Source organism: Cydia splendana, chromosome Z (assembly GCF_910591565.1).
Source record: "Cydia splendana chromosome Z, ilCydSple1.2, whole genome shotgun sequence".
Taxonomy (NCBI): Eukaryota; Metazoa; Arthropoda; class Insecta; order Lepidoptera; family Tortricidae; genus Cydia; species Cydia splendana.
The window spans coordinates 9,777,378-9,801,572 of NC_085987.1; the positions used below are offsets into that span (position 1 = coordinate 9,777,378).

General features: G+C 39.1%; 1 protein-coding gene across 4 annotated transcripts in view; it reads left to right on the forward strand.

Annotated features, from left to right (window-relative positions):
- LOC134804204 (formin-binding protein 1-like) overlaps nucleotides 1-24,195 on the forward strand; it is a 74,728-nt gene that overhangs the window by 45,129 nt on the left and 5,404 nt on the right. For 2 of the 4 annotated variants that reach the window (XM_063777160.1, XM_063777161.1), the window contains exons 2-12: nucleotides 7,187-7,302; nucleotides 7,748-7,798; nucleotides 10,281-10,425; nucleotides 11,310-11,461; nucleotides 12,649-12,805; nucleotides 14,796-14,933; nucleotides 15,548-15,751; nucleotides 17,107-17,136; nucleotides 18,168-18,266; nucleotides 18,734-18,827; nucleotides 19,931-20,090. In XM_063777160.1, coding sequence (XP_063633230.1) covers nucleotides 7,187-7,302; nucleotides 7,748-7,798; nucleotides 10,281-10,425; nucleotides 11,310-11,461; nucleotides 12,649-12,805; nucleotides 14,796-14,933; nucleotides 15,548-15,751; nucleotides 17,107-17,136; nucleotides 18,168-18,266; nucleotides 18,734-18,827; nucleotides 19,931-20,090 — 1,346 coding nt within the window. The remainder of the gene's footprint in view (nucleotides 1-7,186; nucleotides 7,303-7,747; nucleotides 7,799-10,280; nucleotides 10,426-11,309; nucleotides 11,462-12,648; nucleotides 12,806-14,795; nucleotides 14,934-15,547; nucleotides 15,752-17,106; nucleotides 17,137-18,167; nucleotides 18,267-18,733; nucleotides 18,828-19,930; nucleotides 20,091-24,195) is intronic. The other 2 variants (XM_063777162.1, XM_063777163.1) reach the window with 2 other exon arrangements.

The window sequence follows — 24,195 nt, forward strand, 5'->3', positions numbered from 1 at the left end:
GGTTTGATATAACCTAACCATTAAGAATCGTCCTCTAGTTTTAGTGGTCAATCGGAGAAAATGTACCTATAAATGCGATGGGATTAAACTTTATACATAGGTACTTATTATGAACATGTATTTACGGTACAGTTAACTGTATGTGGGATTTTATGGATTCTATTATATGTATCATTCAGAATGCTTATCATCATAATTTCGTCATTAATATACTATTCTTATAACAATGTTGATAGCGCATACAGTTACCTATAGAATCGTGTATATTTAGCTTGAGTGAACACTCTTTGATTCGTCGGTTTTGATGATAATATTGATGATGAGTTGATGACGCCATGACACCCTAGGTGCATTATTATGTTTAAGATTAACTGTTAGTTGAAGAAACTTGGGTTGCTATGTCATAGTGGTTAATAAGGATTTTCTTTATTACCACTCAACGGTTATTTGAACTAATTCTTTAAGGAACAGGAAAATCAAATATTTAATGTCTTAAATATATTAGTGTATAACCCAATCGCTCCATATCAATATACTTGCAGCAGTTAATTTATTAAGCGTTTTTTTTGCCGGAGTTGACCAAAACTTTTATAACATTTTTTCCTTCTTTTGGCCTCGGAAATGCGTGGAACCTACTTTTAAAATCTCACGGGTTCATCGTGGACACCTTGTATAATATTTAGGGTGTCGCGTTCAGTATGGATCAAACGAAGGCCAATGATAATTTGACCATCCCCCTATACACTTACGAGAATAATCACTAGAGTTGGACCAAGCTAACTTTACAGTAACAGAGTGTGTAAGCGCTACAACTTCAACGTGCTAAACGTCAATATACTTTGAAAATATGACTTATAAACATACACTTTGTCACTTCAAAGTCCGTGGGAAGCTAACTTAGATGGTCCCTGTTCCATTTTTGGTTGTGTGACGGAATTGTCCCGGAACGATTAAATCAGTGACCCCATTCTAGAGACCATAGAGACGCGAAGGTTTCCTCTATTATATTCTTCGCACCGCTGTTGGCCGGTCGCTATAAAGTTTTACAGGCACAAAGCCTAAATTTACGCCTAGCCTACCCTAACAAAAATCTATAGCAAGTTGTCTGGTCAAACAACCGATAATGATCTATCACTATGTCCTCAAAATTGCCGTTGGACATATCAGCGCATATCACTAACGCTAATGTTTGGTTATCGCGTGCCGCGACATGTAGCAATTACCGCTGACGGCCTTCCATCGTCGACGATGCTTTGACAGGTTCAACGACACACGTGACGCGTGTGTGCCAAATATGAACGGATTGCGAGCTGTCGTAGACACGGACACTTTTGTTTAAACACTAACTTGTTACATCCATCTATACACTAGGTACTAACGAACCTTTACTGAACGATCACAAATATCTCTAATATTGGCTACATCTTCTTGTTGGTGTTTAGGCAGTCAACAATTCCACTTATTTGCATTAGTAATGCGATTAAACAAAATAACTCAATTCAACAACAGATAATATACAAAGTCTCGGCAAATTTGCTTAATAACTGCAAAAGTTTTGAACATATATAGAGTGCCCCTTAAAGTTACAGCTTTACTATTGTAACTTCTTACTCACATTTGTATGCGATGACACGACCTTAGTCGTAATACCAGGTTTGGCATATTTAGAAAACACTTTCGTGTTATTATTCTTAACAACTTAACAACAACATATACCAAAAAGTGCCCCTTTAACTTCCAGCTTTATTCTAACTTGTTACATATAAATAGATTTGTATGCGGTGACATGCCCCTAATAACATTCGCGCGCGCGTTCATCATTGCCCCAAATTAATAAAAATCACACTCTTAGGTATTCAAAAATATTCGCTTGGGCAATTTGGGCAATATTGCCATGCTGTGCCATTTGTAGCCTAGGTAAGTTACCTACAGTTTTAGGTCGTAATTATTTTTACCCCCTTATTCATAAACGCGCTACAAACCTCAATAAGTTGATAATCGTTTGTCATTTTGACTTATGTATTTGTAAGAAAGGGATAAAACATAATTTAATTAAATCAGGCCCGTAAAGTTTTATGAATAAGGAAGTAAGTCTTTAAACCGTTGGGTTAACCCGAAATCACTTATTATAATAGAAGGGCAACTTCCAAGAAGTTTGATCAAACTATGCTCAGCATCCGTACCTACTTGTCTTTCGTTTATTTCTTTTGCTAGAGGGCAATAACAAAATAGCCATAAAAGTTATTACACCTGGGCAACGCTAATATATGTAATAGCTAAATATCATATAGTTTTGGTGAATCTTAACACAGTCGAGGCTGCTCTTTTACATTAAGCAAGCGAGCGTGTATCTGTATATCGTCTTGCCAAAACAGACGATGATTACATATGCACGGATATTTCTAAGTACATATTGTCACGTAATTGTAATAATTAGCCAAGGTAACTGGTAGTCGTACACGTGTCGGCAACCAGGCGAACTGTGCTCTGCATTCTGATGGGCCCAGCAAAGCGAGTGCGCATTCCAGCGGCGCGGCGCTGCTCGCCCACCGACCGCCTCTAACCGACGTCGCACATTACATACTACAATACCATTTATATATGTATATGTCTTACCATATCTCGGGGCTATGCTCGGGTCCCGGACCTTTGGGAGGCGTGCGTGGGGCCGAAACCAACAGCGCAGAGGCCCTTTAAGACAACTTTGACGTTATGTAATGGCATTTATTATTGTTATTATAACTACGAGGGTACATCAAAAAGTCTTTAGAATTGATATCAGCTAAACACATAATGATACGTTTTGATTATTGGTCATGATACATCACTTTTTGGTAATAAATTGCATAAGTAAAGACATAAATAAATTAATTACTTTTTATGTTATCGATAAACAATGACAGTAGGGTAGGTGATGTCTTAATATCAGTAAATTCAGGCAAGTTTTTGTGATCATTCAGGAACGATTTTCTCTAAATTTTAGGTGAAGAAGTCATAAAAATTGGTACTTAAATTAAAACTTGGGTTTTTAAGAATGAATTAGTATTTAATAATATGCTTGTTAATTTTAATTTTCAGGCTAAGATGTCCTTTCAATGTTAAAGGTAGTAATTTTAGGTCTTCACACATTTATTTGTTCAATTCAGAAAAAATAATGGAAACATACCACAAAAATAAATATGAAAATACAAAATAAGGCCTATCAAACATTGTTCAATAAAAATCAGAAAAATCTTTTTAAGAAAAACGCAATTAAATAAAATACCTAATTTTAAGATGATTTTGGGCCTCAGACCATGCAGTTTCCCAAGAATGCTGCGCAGAATCTTGTGCTTGAATTAAAGAGTTGCGTATTGCGTAATCAAGAGTATGTCTTTTGCAATTACTTCACATTCTTTGATTCTTAAAAATCTATAAATTGGCTGTACTAGCGATAAACTAAAAAAAAAGGAAAATTAGTACCTAAAATTGTGATTCTTTTTTTTTGCGGACGAAGATGCCAGATTTTTTAATACTGAATATGCAGATAAACTAATAATAAGTTGCCTAAAAGTAAAAAATAACAGGATACCTGTAATTCCATGATATCATAGTGTTTCTAATTTCTTTTTGATTCCCCCTCGTATTTTTTTTGTAGCTGGACTGTGGTCAGTGCTGACATTATAAAGCGCAACAGGACGATAGCGCTTCTTTACTCAGTGTCTTTTTTTACATAAATGACAGCATTGGCTTCACATACTTTTTACCCTTAATGTTCTACCACTTAGTCTCTCGGAAGGAAAAAAAATACACGTACTTATGCCGAAATGGCATTGCTGACGCGCGCAGGAAAGCGGGCATTTGATCGTGGATGACGCGGGCGCAGTAATACATTTTGGTGTAACAACAAGACAGGGATCAAGGGATCATAGAAAGTGACGTATCTACTGCAGTATTTTGTAATCTGTGCCGCCGGTGACGTGACGGCGCACACTTAACACTAGCACCGAGCATATTTTGTTTAATTTATGCCACGTTTCTCAATGCTGTTGTATTTGGCTTTGTTCCTCACAACATCACACGCTTTAACAACACAATGACCAACCATATATCTTTCGTCATGCGAGAAACATCACTTGGACGCTACCTGAGTATAGTGTCAAAATAATGTATTAAATTTGTAACAGATTCCCTACCGTTTAAGTAATAGCAAGGTGACGTAAATAATATTGCATGCATTTTATTGCATAAACCAATGAGGCATCCTGGGGCCCATTCCTCGAATAATATGAAGGGGCCTACTGATTAACAGTCCGCCGGACGGTATCGGCCTGTCAGTTGTTCGGAACTGTCCACATTTTGTTCTAACTGACAGGCCGATACCGTCCGGCGGACTGTTAATCAGTGGGCCGCTTTAGGCTAATATTATTGGTGTGTTGTCATGGTATAATAATATACTCCGCCTGGTACTCTCTTCCGAGATTCGCGAATGACCTAACTGACACAGGCCTACGTCATCATGCTGTTTACAGGTTCTCAAACTTTAAAATGTGGGAGAATTTTAACCAACGGTGAAAATTATAATAACGGCATTAATTTTAAGTTATTCATGTAGAAACATAGTAAAATAAAACAAATCTAATGTATTAAATTAAACTTTATGTATCTATACAAGACAAACGTTTGAAAAACGAATTCACAGTTACACATTAATTACCAAGCTTACGACGTGAAAAGTTTGGAAAACACTGCGACTGCTGACTCTGAGCGAGAAGGAAATAACAATTAACACGCGTTCGACAAGGATGACGGTCAGGGCATGCAGTTACCTAGATCCGAATTGTCAAATGTGACAGCGCTATCCTGTGTTGCCAGTAGTGTAAACAGAATTACCCGAACGTCTGAAATTTCTTTCGTGAATCGGAAGATATTGCTAACGAATAATTAAAAATGACGTGTTATTGTAAAATTTAAGATAAAATACATATAAATGAAAATTATAAAATTATAAAGAAATATTTTAACTTATTAACCATAGGTATAATGTACCCATGTAACATGTTATGTTGAAATAAAGTGGCAATGTTATTTTGACGTAGGCCTGTGTCACTCTGGGAAGAGAAGACCATGTTTTATTAGACTATGGTGGGTTGTCAAGGAAACCCATACGATTTGACGGATTTGACAGTTTGTGGATTAATAATACATATTAGCCTAATACCGTTCAAGAAATGGTCCCAGCCGGTCTAGCATGAGTTGAGTTCTCGCGCGCGACTCCATACATCAAGCGCGACTTCAGGTATGGACTCGCGCACGAGAACGCAACTTATGTTAGACCGCGTAAAACTTTTTAGTGTCGTTCGATTTTATAATTTTTGTTTGTCTTTTAAATCACATGACACATAAAATGGAAATTTTGACTGTTGCGAGTTAAATTATAAGTATGTTTGGGACCTGACTGCATCAAATTTACTTTCATTCTTAATAGTGCCAATTAAAACATGTTCTGAATAATTGAATAATAAATGGATTAACTGAATCAATAAGATCAAATTATTGTCAAAAAAAAAACTCTTGTACGTTTGCTGTTCATATTTATGCCCATAAAAAAACTAGGTTTCAATTAAAAGTTGCGGTTACACCAGTCTCCCCTAGTAAGGCGAGCTCTCTCCTCATACGAGCTGAACTTAATGGCTCCAGAAATAGCTGCAATTTTAATAATGCGCGAAGTGAATGCATACTAAGTGGGCCCGCTCGCTGTACGGTAGGGGCTTCATCGACATGTTTAGTTGTCACTCCAGTTCTCCCACGTCTACTCTCACAATCGCACCGTTCTGCCCTGCCTTGCTTCAGCAGGTTAACGAACCAGCAATTTTCCACATGTACACGCCTTATCGCTTGCAGTTTCATAAAATCAAATTAACAACCGCTCACACGAACAGAACAAGCATAAATTACATAAGTGCATTCCCGTCTGTTGTTACTATAGCAATTATATTCCTCATTACCCAACTACACACTAATAATACAGGGTTGAAAGTTACACTTGACCTTATGACCTTTGTAATAAATATCATAATGGCATAAACCATGGGTCAATACGTGCGAGTATTTAGACATCGAGCACATGAACGGTAAAATTGTGATATACCTGTTACTTTTGATATACGAGTTATATTACAATAAGCTGATGAACCTATAATAGAGAGCTGCTCGCTACCAACATGAGGATTGTGTTCTGGCTATATTACGTTGAGCGCAATGGAACTCATATACGTATGTATCTGATGTATCTATCCTGTTCATCCATTCGAATTGTGACATTGTTCCCTACCATTATTGCCTTATTGACCTATTCAGCATTGATTTTATTCATTCATCGTCTATTCAAAATTCGTTATTGCGTTGTTAACGTGATAGTCTTTTTATTGATAGACTACACAGGCTATTACACCCACCCACACAGTAGTCCCAATCTAAAATAACGCTCTTTCATTGGCACATCAACACAAGTGTGAGGCCACATATTCAGTAAATTTTATTAATTGTTGACTACATCAGTTTATTACCATATGGCATGTCTATTAATGAGCGCTCGTATTCACGTGTTCAAATAAAATTCATGTGTTAGTTTTGCGCGTTTCTACTCCTTGCCCCGAAAACTAGAAGCGTAAAACGCATAGCTTCGCATCCTTAGTACCAGAGCGATTGACACTGGTGTCGTTGCACTCGGCGCACCTCGAGAGGAGTCAAGGGCGATGCGTCTGCCTTCACGACCTGCGCCCGCGCTGATGGCTGCATCGCGTGCACCTCCGCACGCAATGCAAGCCCCATCTCCCCGTTCTGACTGATCGATCACCGGTGGGAACCACGCTAGAATATCATTTGTTTTTTGCTTCTTTTCTTGGGTTTTAATTAAAAAAGAGTAGGTAATGACAATGCTACTATTATTACTATTCAGATGCCCGCATGCGTATACGTAGTAAGAACAGTCGCATTTCGCTTTAGTAAAGAAAAATCTTTAATGTAAATATGCATTGTGACGCGCGTCTATTATCAGCGGGCACTTCCCGGCTTGCCGACCCCGTATCACTTCCAGTTCCCTTTTCATTTTTACGATGACCAAATAAATATTTTTCTAATGTCCTACTTATTTTTTATCATATCGTTATTTTGTCATTAACATAATCGTTTTCTTTGTTCACAGGATCAATATGATAACTTGTCCGCCCACACACAGAAAGGAATTGAATTTCTAGACAAATACGGAAACTTCGTAAAGGAGAGATGCGCGATCGAATTAGAATACGCAGGAAAACTTAGGTGAGCGCTCACTAAACAACACTGTATAATACGATGTGTATTTGTTCAGTTGTGATACAGCTTCATTATTTTATGCTGTTAGTAATTACTCACACGAATCATTTGTATGATTCTGATGAAAGGTGGCAACGTGACCCGGAGGTATTTGTAATTACCAAACCTCCGTTTCCCGTCCGTCCGTCTGCCAGCAGCAGGCTGTATCTAATGAATCGTCATAAGAAAACAGTGTTTTTGATATTTCGTGTGTACGTTTCTAATTGGCGTTATAACAACAAATTAGATTAGATTTTTTTGTTATTATACAATAGGTACTTAATTACTATTATAAAAATGGAGTTATATAACCTTTTACGATGAAATTACCGATGCGAGATGCGAGTCAAACTCCACTCTACAACTCCAGCACTTGACCAGTTTTTTTTTTATTTTCATATTTTCTTTACAGGAGGCTTGTCAAAAATTATCAACCAAAAAGGAAAGAAGAAGACGAATACCAGTGAGTATTTTATTCCGCTGACTTATTTTTGGCTTGTATCCAGTTGTTGGCCGCCGTTCCTACAAAATTCTCTGTATGATTCGATGATTGTTTTGTGATCAAACGCAAGCGAATATTATTTCTGGCTTATCATTTCGAAACAGTTAATAAAAACTAGGAAACTATTAATTGGAATTATAAGAATTTAACAAGTTGTATTGTTTTATTATTCTCATTAAAATGGTAAGGATAGATTAATAAAAAAAAACTTCATTAGTCTATTATTTAAATGATTTCATTATGTAACCTATATATATATATATATGTATGTACATATATCCGTCGTTATACAATCGAATCGATATACTTTTATATGATTTGGGCCTCCATTAAGTCAAATATTATATATGGAAATTTACTTATAAATAAATTGAAATAATATAACGGCCTGTTGGAATAAAATTATGAATTCTATTTAAGAGTTGATTTAAAGACTCTAGGTAGACGACCATAAATCTTAGTTATGGAACCGGAGTTATGGCACTGCTCCGTAACTACTTTACGTTTACTAGGAAAAATATTATATTTGTTAGCCCTATAGAAACTATTACGTGTTGCTTTCATATACGAGTATACAGGGTGGAAAGGCACGACGATCCTTTCCGGAAATGGGAGATAGTTTAGCCTAAGCTCTATATTTTCTCCATAGAAACTATGTTAATATGGGCAACCGTTTCTAAATTATGACCTTTTAAACATCCACGCAAAAAACTACTTTGTTCTAACCCTAACAGGTGACAGGGTCAATGAACTTACTTGTAAACAATCAGTATTCGACAGGAAATTATGCTAATTTGTTGCCATCTAACCATTTTTAGGTCTGCTTACAGCACGGTAAGAATCATTGCAGGATTTTCGCTTTCTTAGTGGTTCCACTTGTTCAATACTTGAATGAAATAGTTATGTTATTCCTTAATATTAATAATACTAACCACAACATTGTTTACAACGACAGTTCAAATGGTGACATTGACAACCACTCAAAAGTACGCAATCGTCTTATAAATATCTCTGGTTTCCTTGACTGATAAAAAGGTTTTAGTTTCTTAACACGTTTCACAAAATTATTTTCGAATAATTGGAAACTATTTAAAATAATAAAAAATTACATGTAGGTTGTGTTAGTTGCACCAAATGAACTTGCAAAAATGAAATACTAAGAATAAATCAAGAATAAATACTTCTTCAATACCAAACTAACAAACCTTCTTGCGTGGTAGGAAATAGACAAGACGTCTGATGTTTGAAATTAAATTTTCATTGAACTATACTTATTGAATGTCATATTCTTCAAATAAAAATGTTAGATGCTCGTGGCTATTTAAATTTGTGGGGCTGTGTAAAAGATATGGTGTACCAAACCAAACGGAATGTGAAACTGCGGACGAAATGAGACAAAGGCTAATTGGTGCTTTCTGCGGAGGATAAATGACGAAGAGCATACACTATATCGCATGTGCATCGACATACTCGGGTACGGGCTGCAGCGGCGTTGTAATACACGGAGGTACATTTGAACACCGTATGTGAAAAGAAGATAGTATTAAATATTGGAAAAAAGTAATTATCTAAGAAAGTAATAAAATTGTTTGTAATATTTTTGCATGCATTTGATTTATTTGACATTTATGCGTCATTCATACATCATTGCGATACTGTCAACGATCGGAAAAAAGTGTAAAGTCCCGAGCTTTCCCGACGGAGATCCTTAATCTAGCCGTCATGTGCACATGCTATAGGGTTATCACCACAGTTAAAAAGTAGTTTTTTTGCAATTTTTATTTTTTACTCAATTAACGATTCTTACCATTACCAATAGTCTCTGTATCACTTAAACGACCTAATACTTCCGGGAAGGATCGTCGTGCCTTTCCACCCTGTATATTATGTCACCAAGTGAAATCTATAAAAAAATCATCAATTCTGTTTACGTAACTAAGTAATATACAAAGAATTTTGCTTATTTAACCATATCGAAGAATAGAGATAATTGTACATTGCGATATAAACAGATTAATATTATATTTGTATAATTCCCTAAGGGTGAAATTTTCGTAACTGTCACAAGTGTCGAGTAGGTATATTTTTTGTGACGATACAAGATACATCTCGTTCAACAAAATGGAAAAAGCTGGTAACATGACCTCTTATCTTTAATTTGTTGCCAATTGCTTTTGTAAATTTTCGCATAAAATGTATTTGAAAGACCATGAAAGACCATGGTCTTTCATCATGACGAAAAACGAATAAGGCATATAAAGACGTTACAGAATATGACCAAATAAGATTAACGATAATGACAAAGTGCGATCAAGACAAGCAAAGAACGAGTGACGAATACAGAATGCGGAATAAGAAATAAACGAAAAACGAATGAAGCAACAATGATACCGCAATGCCACAGTCCATTTCCATAGTTATAATTGTATAATCTGTGTTACAGGTACACATCATGTAAAGCGTTTAGACAATTGTTACAAGAGCTGGGCGACTTCGCGGGTCAGCGCGAGGTAGTCGCTGAGAACCTACAGTCCAATGTTGTCCGGGAACTGCATTTGCTAGCGAAGGAACTCAGAGAAGAACGGAAGGTACGCTTGTGACTCTGGTTTAGAAAAACGAATCTCAAAACAATTATTATTATATTATTACGCATACAAATATCTAAATTTAAAAACGAATAGTAGGCTCAGCTACCCAATGTTTGACACTGAAAAGTACCGAGAAACAAACTACGCGTGTTGTTTATTAATATAGTATTGTGATGACTAGCACTACAGTAAACTTAACAGTGATAAGTTATCTTTGAAGTATAGAAGGACAATCGACTTACTTGATATGACCTAGTTCACGTCTGTGCTTACGGAGACCGCGGCTCAGTACTGTAAATGTAAACAGGCAACACATTTAAAATATAATTTTCCTACATAACTTTACTGACATTTTAGTTTATCAGACTATAGTTACATGTTATTAATGCATTTGCAAGTGCCATGTAAAAATCGTTAGACGCACGTACAGCGAGTCTTATCGAACGGGAACTCGGTCACGTACAACATTCGTTCTAAGTATTCCTTTTGGACAATGTAAAGTATTAAGCTCTTTTTGTTATGGAACTGTTAGTTCTAAGAACCGTTTTGCCCTACGACAATTAACATGAATTCCCAAACAAGCTGCATTGATCCGGATCGCGGCGGAGCTTCGTCACCAATTTGTAGCTACGCTGTTTGCTTGTTGTGACCATTCTAAAATGACTGATATAATAATTTTGGATATAATATTGATTTAACAACATATAAGGGATTATTCACTTATTTATAACGTACAACTCGATGACAAGGTGTATTGATGTTAAAGCATTAAGTAGCTAATATTGTTATTGCATTCGGATGCAGTATTCGGCGTTTGTATCCATCACGAACGTGACAATTATTCTTGCATAAGTTTGTATTAAATCGTACAATACCTGTTTCAGCAACATTTAAACGAAGGTGCAAAACAGATGGCCGTCCTGAACTCTGCCATAGGTTCTTTAGACCGAGCGAGGAGAGCGTACGAGCGCGCGGCGAGAGAATCCGAACGGGCGCTGGAAGCGTTCCAAAGGGCAGATGCAGATCTCAATTTGAGGTAAACACACCAACTTCGCAGGAGGGTTATAATTTTTTTTTAAGTTAACTATCTCATTTAGTTGTCTTAAACGTACTTAACCAGACCCCGAAGTTAACGAAATTCAATAAAAACACAGTGTATAGACGATGACGAAACAATACACTAAAATTAAAGTTACGCGAATGACGTGATCGCGGCCATTAGGTATCAGTTATTTTACCGATTTAAAAGAATATGACCACGAATGTAATTGTAGTTTAGTCTACCTTTTCCCACTAAGAATACGATACATATAATGAATGACCTTAAACGGGTCAGCGGGAGGTTGGGAACACCTTTGTATACCTAGCTGTTATCGCTAATTTCGGAGTAGTTTGACCTCGGAACTTTTTATAACACATGCTTCAACCTTTTCCTCGTTCGTAAAAATACTTGATTATACAATTTAGTTATTCGATTTGAGATATATGTAAATTATTGAGTTAATTTAATTTTTGCCTAGCGATTAATTTTACTTAATTGCAAACTCCAAATTTCGTTGTCTGCAAACTGCACAGAAACATTATTGCGCCGCGACAGTATCTCACGCGTTAGATAAGTTATCCGTCCTTTTCTAACTGTATTTATATGGAAGAGACGGATAGTGTATCTTACGTACAAGATACTGTCGCGGCGCACTCTTGCTAAACGTGGAGGGTTGACAAGGAGTGGTTCATAAAGTACGCAATAACACCGTCAGTCAGTTTATGTAAATCAGTCTAACCATTTAATATTAAGTACATTACTGCAAAGACATCAAATGAAGGGCTTGCCAGCCGAATATGTACAGACATACTTATGAGGTTGGCAAGCCCTTTTCACGAAAAGAAGCATGTATAGTACTTTGCTGAAACATGCAATGTAATAAAACCACAACAAAACAGTGAAATCGAGTTATACTATTAAAAAAATACACTTTTGCCACTAAAACGTATAAACAAAAAAAATCAAAACGAATGACGTTGTGCATTGAAACAAAAGACGTTTGCCTTGCATCTTCAATATTGTATGAGAATTCCATTACAGTCCTCTCGAGCTACTGCGCCCGAAACGGGCTATACTTAGAAGGAACATAACGGCAATACACGTTTGAGAGAATACTTCAGCAGCTCGTGTGAAATCTTCGCAGCCTTGCACACAATAATCGTTTCTTTTTGATTTCGTAGTCGGGCTGAAGTCGAGAAACAAAAAGCAAACATGAAACTCAGAAGTCAAGCGTGCGAAGATGCCAAGCACGAGTATGCCGACCAGCTCCGCAAGACTAATGAGGCCCAGCGGCAACACTACGAGCAGCGGCTACCTCATGTCTTCAAACAGTTACAGGTTAGATAACTTTACGGCACATTGCATTTGGTCAGCTATGCTATCCCCCTTATTCATAAAACTTTACGGGCCTGATTTAGTTAAATTATGTTTTATCCCTTTCTTACAAATATATAAGATAAAGACAATTCATTATCTAATCGAGGTTTGTAGCGCGTTTATGAATAAGGGGGTATATACCGGGTGTGACCTGTAACACGAGCAAAGAATTAAAACATAGATTGTACTCCTCAAACCGTGACACTTTTGTTCAACAACTTTTAAAAATTATGAAGTATTTAGACTCCCTATTTTTCATACAAAATAAATATTATCTTCAATGGACGCCATCGCCACGCCATATAATTGTGATTGACGTTGCTTGTCACGCCTTAAACATAACAAAATTCGCAATACATTGCGTCTTAGAATAAACTTTAAAGTGTATTAAAAATCAAACGACACGTTATTTTTAAAAGTCGCTGAACAAATGTTGGTCAGTATGAGGAATACAGCCTACAGTTTAATTTTTTGCTCATATTACAGGCCACACCCATTTTATACTTGTACTATAAAATTAGACTAAGCTCTTCGGCATACTATCGAGTGTACGTAGAGTGAATGGACTGATGTTTCGAACATTATAGGTCGCTTTCAGGCTAATGTGATAGCTCCTAAACTTTACTTGTGAACGGTTTTGTGTCTAAGCAAATTTTATTGTACCATTCGACTTATCTGTTAAACCTAACGTTCTCCATTAAATTAAGAAGTTTTATTAAACCCAAAAACAAACTTAATTAAAAAAAAATAAGACACCATGCTAAGTTGGCAGCGATTTTTAACGCTTTTGAAACGTCATAATTTCATAGAAGTTTGACTTTTCAAAATCACTTGCACGGTCTGGGCTATCAAAATGGCTGCCAACTTGGTCTAACTCTAATAACATCTAAAAATATATGTGTAACCTAGACCAACATGTTTATATTAAGCTAGATCACCTAGGTCCGACCCCTGCGGAATAATTAATGTCAATAATAATTAATTGACCGAAACAAGTATGTAGTTCGTGATTAATAACTAATCCGAAATAGTTGATAAGTGGTAACTTGATAAATCGTTCGGATTATCAATTCATCATCATTACTTAAGAGCTATATATTCTTGTTGGTAGAATAATCACTGAGTAGAGTTGTAATATATTATAATTTATTTCTAAAATATAAATTCAAATTTCTAAGATAGAAAAAAAGTTCTTTAATTTGCATATACGTTAAACCATGTACGCGTCGTAAGAGCCTATAGCGATACGATTATGGGATTAATTTCCTTCAAAGTGATTATGTTCCAAGTGGTATTAACGGTAATTAACTTACGGAAAAACAAATCGGCTTGCAATTCGCTGCCAAGCCTCAATCGTCCAACCGTGACTCGAGGATTTATAAAACCAGTACTCGGTGCGGAAGTAAACATGGGTGTGTTTTTGACTTATCGATATATAACAACTTTCACTGATAGCGTGTCCATGAGTCACGTGAACTTTGAAATAATTCGGGAAATGCCGCTTTCGAGAGCTGCTTTATGCGCTCTGGCACTACGCCAACTAGGTCACATGGAAACACTTTACTACTCAAAAATCACTTCTATTTCAGTAAACCACTTTACTATAGATATTATATAGGTACTTTAATACAACTTAAGTACATTTTTTTTTATATTAAATGCTTTTATATTGTAGACGACCGGTCTGGCCCAGTGGGTTGTGACCCTGCCTATGAAGCTATGCTATGATCCCGGGTTCGAATCCCGGTAAGGGTATTTAGTCTGATGAACACAGACATTTGTTCCTGAGTCATGGGTATATTCAATGTTTATAAGTATGTATTTACTATCTGTATACGTCTGTATTGTCGCCTAGTACCCATAGTACATGCAAGCTTTGCTTAGTTTGGGGCTAGGTTGATCCGTGTAAGATTGTCCCCAAATATTTATACATTATTTATTTGTTTTTCAGGACCTGGACGAGAAACGAATCAAACACATAAAGAATTTCATGTTGAGTTCTGTCGAGGTCGAAAGAAAAGTGTTTCCTATCATAAAGCAGTGCTTAGATGGAATGGAACACGCCGCCAATAGTATTAATGAAAAAGAGGTAACGTAGTATTTATAAAGTTTAAAGATCTTTACAGTGCGTCGTCAAAGATGTGTTTATTTAAAAATACTTGTATGATTAGCTTAGAGTGTTTTTATATTCATAGCCAATTTGATTAAAACAGCAATTTTTTAAAATTGCATTACTAATTATGATATAATGCTAGAGCAATACACGTATTGACCTCGCTCGTTGGCCCGTAAACCATGGGCTTTGAGCAATCCGTTACGAAACCCGTTCACTAGATTCTGGGACATTGTTTAAAATTACTATATGATGTTATCGTTGTCGACTACAAGTCTTGGACTTTATGAAGTTATGGTTCTAGACTTGGAGGAAACATTATACGCATATATGTCAAGGCCTTTAAGGCAAAAACTAAGACTAACTAAAAAACTAGATTTGCTAAGCAAACTCTGATTATTCTAACCAGTTGGAGAAACAATTTCGAGCGACTCTGTTTTTGCAATTTACTAACGGCAGCGCGTAGGTGGAAACGGATTTATCTAAACTTGACTATCAGATCACGGATAAAATTTACAAGGGTATGAATTTTGCACTTAAGCGATTATGTTAAGATTGATTTAGTAATGTATTTGATAATCGTTACGCAGGACACACAACTAGTAATAGACAGATACAAGTCGGGCTTCGTGCCGCCCGAGGACTTCCCGTTCGAGGAGCAGCGCGCGGGCGCGGACACGACGGACGCGGCGGCGGCGCACAACCACCACGCGCAGCTCACCGTGCGCGGCACCGTCTCCGGCAACCGGATAAAGAAGCGGGGGGGCCTACTCTCCATATTCAGCTCCAACAAGGTGAGGCGCTGCCCGCCACTGTTGTTTACATCGCTACACCTATTATTGTAAAATTATATCGATCCGAAAGAGAAGTACATGGGAGTCTGCTTCTACATACAGGGATTATACAAACCTTTTGAATAACAACTCTGTTCCATAGAAAACGTATCGGTATGAATCAACCAACACGCTTTGATCAGAGTTCGGGGTTAGGTCCATAGTAAAAGTCGTTCCGTGGCCGACATATTTAGCTAAAGTTTAAATAAAAATAAAAAAACTGTCAGCATGTACGACTAATATTGTCGATCCATAAGTTTGTCAGGGTGCTAAAAAATACTTTAGTATTTGGGGATCGTTGGCGAGAGTCAGTATATCATTACATAAATAATTTCGTCTAGAGTCGGTGCGGAAAGAGAAGAGTCGTAGAATGTATTGGACCCCATACATTTCAAGACTCTTCTCTTACCGCACAGACTCTATTATTTAAGCATAATAAAATTGGGAAGAAATTAAATGCTAAAAGTTATAGACATAAGCGTCACTAAGGTACCGTAGATATTTTCTTATGTAGTCAGATTATTATTTTTTCGATTTAATACGTTAATTTGGTATGCTTTTCATATATGGTTAAAGGACCTATGCTTATTATTATTCTACATAGAGCTTGATCCATGTATGTGATATGATATCTATTTTATACAAGTAGGAGCAAAGGCATGAAGTATGTTATGTGTACTATTTACGTAATTGAACGTACATTATCGAATATATCGTTATATTTTTATTATTTGGTCATGATAATACAGCTGGTGTCTAGTTCATCTAGTTATGTAATCCGTGTTATTGTTACTAAAGTGTTGTATAATGAATAAAGTGTTTGTGTTGTTCGGACACTTGATGACTATACGCCAGCTTACACATTATATATTTAATATAATTTGGAGGTACTAATTATTTTTGTCTGTTACTCCCTCGATCCCCACCTAACATGGGTTCACATAACAACCGATTGATATTAATTGGCTGCCTGCGGCTGGTGGCTTGTCACGAACGGAAAATGTAAGTTAGCCACCGATGGTTGGGGACGTAAGAGAAGCATGATAAATACCACTACATTATTTTATTTAACACAACCTGTTTTGCTATAAACCTTGAGTTTCGTTTTGGTTGATCATTTACTTGTCTGAATCATAATCACTGTAGGACATATTGCTTTTTTCGATCACACCCTTTGCGGCAGGATGACGTCCGTTGCCTGTGGCTTGTGTCACTCGTGTGGCTGTCGAGCGGTGTTGTCCTGGTCTGTCATTTTTTTGTTTAATGTTGTTTGTTTGCCTTCCCCGCGACTCCGCGCCGTAACGCTTTGGCCACAGAAGATTGTCGAGGCGTGCAATTCGTTCAAGGTCAGTGCAGCGTGACTCACTCGGCCCCTCACTGTTTATGACAACATGCTACTTGTCGCGGTGTTATGGCTTGCTTTTACCTACTGGTTAACTGGTCACTTATCTAAGTGTCAATAATCCTTAACGATAAAGTGCATGATTAAGTGATTGAGATGGGTGTATAAAATGTTTCTATACTACGGCACGATATTTATATTGAGAGTGATTCATGATTTCATTACACGCAGGATAATGTAATGAGTCATATCATAACTGTAGCAATTGTAAAAGAAATATGTATAATTATGTTATAATGTAAACACTGTGTGTAAGTACTAAAGTCAATATTTGAAGTAAATAGTTATACGCAATAAATAAAGCTATGGCTATACCAAGCCAAATTGCCATTCCATTCGGATGATAGTCGTAAATGCCGATCAGAACGAGTACACGTTTGTCATAAACAATGGGCCGTAAGTTTGCCTTCGTCTCGCTTGTCTAACTTTCATGCTTGCACGGCTTTCAGTATTTTCGGCACAGGGCTGTCAGTTTTATGAAGTATTAGTATATGTATAAAATGTATATACATGATATAAGTAGTTTTTCTTGTTTTATGTGTAATCGTAGTTACGTTCCACGTACCGTAAAAGAGGACTGAAACGCATGAACGCATATAGCATTCACTTTTTTGGTACCTAATAATACACTTGGTACAATGGAAGGCACCAAATATGCATACAATGATTAACCATAAATATTAAGAAGAAATAATATGTTTGTTTTAACTGAAATATTATAGACGACGAGGAAGGAAGATGCAAAGTAGGGCCATTTTATGGTACATCTATTGTAATATTGTTATTAATTTTATGAGTGATTTTGAGATGATATGAATTTGAAACGTGAGCAGTTTTGATTTTTTTAATAACGATAGTTATAAACTGTATAAAAGTGAATTTGGTATTTGGACATTAGTAGGTAGTTGTGTGTGAAGATCGTGTGGTGTGTTTTTCTCGTTATAATGTGTTCACGATGTGTCGGAACGCTTACAGAACAATATGTCCACGGATGGAAAGGAGGACTACTCAGACTTGCCGCCGAATCAGAAGAAAAAGAAACTGCAAGCCAAGGTTCACGAACTCAACAAACAGGCAAGTGTTTTATTTATTCGAGTATATTAGGCCGATTAAAATGAATGACCTTATTTTAAGGCAGCTGTGGTGATTTTTCACATAAATGGGCGCCAATGTCTGCACTTTATAAGTCCTATCATTACATCATTAGATAGTTTATCCTTAATCATTTTTACCAGCCTTGTCAGAAAGTTATGTCGATTGTTTATTGCGTGAGATGTTTTTGAGGATTTTTTGAACAGAAAAAAACATTCGGAAAAATTTACCGAGACCAACAATTTGATCGATCTCTATGTTACTCTAAAACCAACCACAATAGGTATCGTTTACCATTACCACACAGAACACCTAATTCAAATTTGTTTTTTCCTTTCTATAAAAGTACAGTAGCAGTGATTTTGAAAATATGTTATAGTCTGATCAAGATTGATAACACTCGACATACACTTCTGCGTAAATCTTATATTGGTATATGATTATTACAGGTGGCCCAGGAACAAGCCGCCATGGAGGGACTGATGAAGATGAAAGGAGTTTACGAAACGAATCCCACGCTAGGAGATCCTATGACCGTGGAAGGTGAGATAAAAATTGCAACGTCTCTATGCCACATATAAGTTATAGAGAGACTAAGCTGCTAATGTATCTCTCTTGTACCCGAAGTTTAAATGATATGAATGCATTGATATTTATGTTTCCAGTTTGGATAAGGCTTAACCAACACTTCACGAGAAAATTGTTTTGTTAGTACGAAGTGCAACTAATACAATATCACTAATCGCTAAATCAATTTTTTATTACGAACTATGATTTCTTTTACTTAATGGTTTTTCCGCTATAAATTTGTCATTGACATCGTTATACTTATTTGACCTTTACCTCATATATAATTGAACTAGCGACCCGCTCCGGCTTCGCACGGGTTAACAAATTATACGCCTAAACCTTCCCCAAGAATCACTCTATTGATAGGTGAAAACCGCATGACAATCCGTCCAGTAGTGTTTGAGTTCATCGCGAACATACAAACACACAAACAGACAGACGCGGCGGGGGACTTTGTTTTATAATGTGTAGTGATAATATTAGATGACTAAGGTAGGGTAGGATTTTAGTGCGTATGGTTCAGATGTAACACCAAACAATGTAACGTCATCAGGTGATCTGGGTCCTCACCACAGTGAGGTAGACTTAGTGACATGTCTTGCTGGTGGTTTCCCAACTATTTACGTTTTTACTGCTGTTAATTCCTTAATCATAGCTTTATTTTCTGTGGTTAGGGAAATATACGTTTTTAAGGAAAAATATATTGAAAAAAAATGTGTGGTGTGAAGTTAATAACTAAAGTTTACAATTTTACATTTATTGTAAAATATAATTAATATATGACCTAGAAATAATGTAGATTGAACATTTTTTTTTCGGGTTGCTTGTCTTTTCCGTTCGGACTAGCGTAACCTTAATCAGATTTTTGATTTACTTTAGATAACTAATTGTATCAAGTGATCTGAATTTAGTGTACCTACTCAAAAAAAGAGTTCTCTCTCGCGTTCGTCAAAAAAAGAGGCGCTCGTCACATACAACCTCCCATGCGTTGTTGAATGTGTACAGTGCATGTCGTCACTGTGCCATTCTAGTGTCTAAGCTATTGTCCCACCCATTGTGACGAGAGTAATCGGCAGGGCAACTGAACGAGTGTTGCGACAAGCTGAAGAAGCTGCGCGCGCAGCTGCGCAAGTTCGAGGAGCTGCTGGCGGAGGCCAACAGCCAGGTGTGCGCCGCGCCGCTCAACCCCGCCGCGCGGACCAACGGCGCCGCGCCGCCGCCCCAGCATCCCACCAGGTAACACGACTCACATATCAGTACGGCTTTGAAAAAATCTCGTATCTCACACTGCTACTCAAAGTTGAAAGGCAGTAATTCTGTATGTATGCATCCCATACATAGACACCGCTTTTTTTTGATTGACAAAATAAGATACGAGTTTTTTTCAAGCAGTGCCGATTTTACCAGCACATTTAGCACAGTCTGCCTTTTTAATCAACGTATAAACAGGCCGTAAACGAAGGCGCTACGTGCCTTTAGGGGTTGTTTACACATTGATTAGTGTTTAGTGTGAGTACATTCATACATTTGCTACTTGCGTTTAGTAACGAATAATGTACGAGTATGAACTCGCACTAAACACTAATCAATATGTAATCTGGTCCTAACTCGCACGAATTTATACACGCGAGACTTATCATTGACTTGCCACTTGGTATTTTCCTTATGTAAACTATAAAGAGGTATGTTGTATCACAAATGGTTATTATCATTAATTTCCTGAAAGGCAAACATTATAGTTATTCGGGCGAATATAATTTTTGGCCGACACTTTTAGCGTGTCAGGCGTTATCAGAAATGTCTCTGGAGCTACCAAAAAATCACGTTTGCAATTTAATAAACAATAAGTAAATAAATATTGTCTAAATTTTTGGTCTATCACTATCAGAGAGCAAATTGCTTGTTTTAACGTATAACATATTAAACATATTATGTTACAAAGTTTATACTTAACCGAAATTTTTGATTGAAGGTAAATGTCATGGACAGATTAGTGTCAGTCTGAAAGTTGATTCAACCATTTATTGTGTAGTTTAATTTAATTTCAATAAATGGATCATTTGCGTACGAAACTTACACTGAACTGTCAACATTTTCATAAACATTCAGCGCCAGCTCTTGTGAATCAAAATGTTATATCGAAAACGACCAATTTGCTTTATTGTTAAAGTTTTCCGTCAAATTGGTTTTGCTAATTGCATCTGTCACACTCACATTCTTTACATTAACTTTTTATATCGGACAAAAAAACCGATCGTCTAACTAGTGAGGTCATTTGACATTTAGCAAACAACCAATATGATATGACGCTTACGAATTATTTGTTCTTGATATGGCTAACTAGACAATTCTCTATGTTTTTCTATTTAGTAGATGGTTTATTTATATTATGTGTTCCGTACTCTACGTCAGAGGTACTCATTGTTTCATTGAGAGAGTAACGCCTCCGGTGTCCGATAGATGCCGCTAGCGTCTATGTAGTCGCTCCGCCCCACGCCGTGACGTAGTTCCGCTTCCCCTCCCTGCAAACCGTTGCTCGCTTCCCGCGACTCGCCACTGCCATGGCATTGTTTCGTCGACCGTCTTGTCCGATTGTCCGCAATTTTTTTTTGCGTACATTTTTGCAGCATGGTGCTTTAAAATTTCCGAACCAAAGCTTGTTCCATTGAATAGTGAGATATAGCAGAGATCGCTATTATTAGTCTTTTGGCGATCGAACTCATCGAACAGTGCTTTTCGATTCTACCCACTTTTTTTTTCTTGCTAAATTAATTTTTACATACCATGCTGCTAAAATCGTTACCGTTAACTCGCATTTTCGAGATCGAAGTAGGAACTGCGTCAGTGGGAACGTAAGTCGCTCCGCGTTCGGAGAGGGACCGTGCGGTCATCGTGCCTGTGGCGGCGGGGGCGGCGCCCGGGCCCGGCGCGGATGCGGACAGCCTTCGCGCGCTGCTAAGTGTGCCGCGCTTCTATAGGACTGATAGGAGGTTTGGATTGTCTCGAACCATCCGGTGAGCCAGTTTAATGATATTCTAGTTTTATTTGGCGTTCAGAAGCGCATTGTAAATGCCTACTTTGACAGGCACGGTTCTCAGGCAGGTCGCAGCCTGAGAGTACCTCGTGTTGTTAGTTGCCGACGAGTCAGGGAAGCCCCCGCCCGTGGCACCGGCGCCCCGCCCCCCGCCCGTGTCGCACGCCGCGCCGGCGCCGCCGACTTTCTTCTGCTGTCGTCCGAGGTGACTCCGAGACGCCGCGACGCTGCGGGCCGGAGCCCGAGGTGTCGCGGTGCAGGTGCTCCGTCCGCGGGACTCCGAGACACGTCACACGCCCACTCCTGTTGCTGCGGTCGCAGCGCAGGTGGATCACGGACCTCTCGATCCCGTCCTGGCGCCAAGGTGAAAGCGGACCGCTCCTGCGTCCCGACTGCTCGAAGTGGAAGGAAGGTAAGTTACGTGGAAGCAGGGGAAACATTACGAGTACAGCGGCGGTGCCGTTCGCCCGTCGGTTGCCGTCCGTCACGACGTCGCTGGTGACCTACGCGCCGGTGGAGGCCCCCAGGGCCGCCGCCGAGGGCAACAGTGTCGCCGTGATGATGCGTGGAACTACGAGCCAGCCGCCACGCGCACACCTCACCCCCCCCGAGCCAGCGGAGGGCGCTACGATGGCGCTGCCCGCCACACGCATCGGCGCCTCCCGTGCAGGTAACGTCCGTCATGTGCACCGGCGCCTGTCGAGCTGGCCGCCACGTTGGCGCCTCTCGCCTCACGTACCAGCGCCTCCCGAGCCGGCGGCGGCCGCCATGATAGCGCCGCCCGCCTCACGCACCGGTGCCTCCCGAGCCGGCCGCCACGATGGCGCCTCTCGTCTCAGCGCCTCCCGAGCGGCGGCGGTTGCCATGATGGCGCCGACAATCACGCCGATGCTGTCCACCGATGCTGCAACTACGACGATCTCGTCCCTTGCAATGGCGCCCATGTTCTGTTCGCAAGAATACCACCGCGAACTTACCCGTCGCCGATGCTGCCCACCAAGCTGACGCTGGGCGCCACGGTGTCAGTTTTGTCCTGTCCACATGGTCCCATTGAGGTACGCAGGCCCCTATAGTTATGGTGCCACAGCACGAACAGACCGCTAAACTCTTGGTTTCGGTTAAGGATGGCGACGGCAGACAAGGTCGTTAGGAGCCTCGTCCTAGTGTGGCTCGACTGTCCGGAGTTGAAAGCGGTAAGATATGTCGATACTCAGAGGAAAATACGTCGCGTCCCCGCGCTTCGTAGGTGCTGATCGACGAGGAGCCGTGCCGCTTCGAGTGTCCTACGACGTCTCGAGGCCAGCGAGCGATCCAACCGGAGAGCAGCTTTGCGACACGATCCTGTGCGACCGCTCACAACCGAGGTTGAAGGTATCGAAAAGGTCTGCAGACCTCACATAATTACATAATTATCTCTCTGCTGCCCGCGCTCTCCAGCTTAAGTTCCGTCTTACAAAGACGAACTCGTTCGCCAAGCCCTAATAAACAAAATGAGACAAATAAACCCGCTGCGCCTGAACAAGCTTGAGTTTCCGGTGATAAGAGATAGGGGCCAGGGGGACTCCAGCAGTTTCCATCTGTCCGTCTTCAACTTTATCGAAACAGTTTTGTTACGCAAAGCGCCAAAACAATTTTAGACTTGATTTCATCAGTTCGATTTCCTTAAAAGCATGCTACCATACCCCTATACTAGCTCAATATAGGCGTTTCTTCGGATAAAGCGAATTAGACCATCACGCTCCTAGACATCACGTGGGACACGCGGCACAGCACCCCGATTGAAAGTTTTCTTTTTTGCGACATACAGGCCTGCCTTGCTGCCGAGTTTCTCGCAGAAATGAGACTCAATGCCTCCTGTTTAGTCTAAAATTCGCAAACTTTAGTTCATGGAGGAAGGTGATACCTTCGCAGTCCCCAGCAACACTTCTGACAGCTGCCATAAGCCTCGTGCCACTTCCCTCCTCATCTTATGCCTGCAGTCCGTTACAATCTCCAATAATGGTAGACAATGTACGAGGTAAGGCCCTTTCAGTGGAGAGTAATCGTTAACGGGCCGCATCTGCAGCGCTGACGACAGAAGTGTACTACAAACATACAACCGGACCGCTACAGTATACATAAAACGACGGCGACACTACATCCCTTCCGTTACTACGGCTGTCGCAAAAACTGCTGATGCCAGCAGATCGTCTACAAGTCGCGCTGGTTCCTTGCTACTTACCAGGTCGGTACATCCCCGAGGGCGACGGTTTATCAAGAAGTCACTGCGCGCCCGAGGGGCAGCTGCGCCCAGAAGCCGCCGAGACT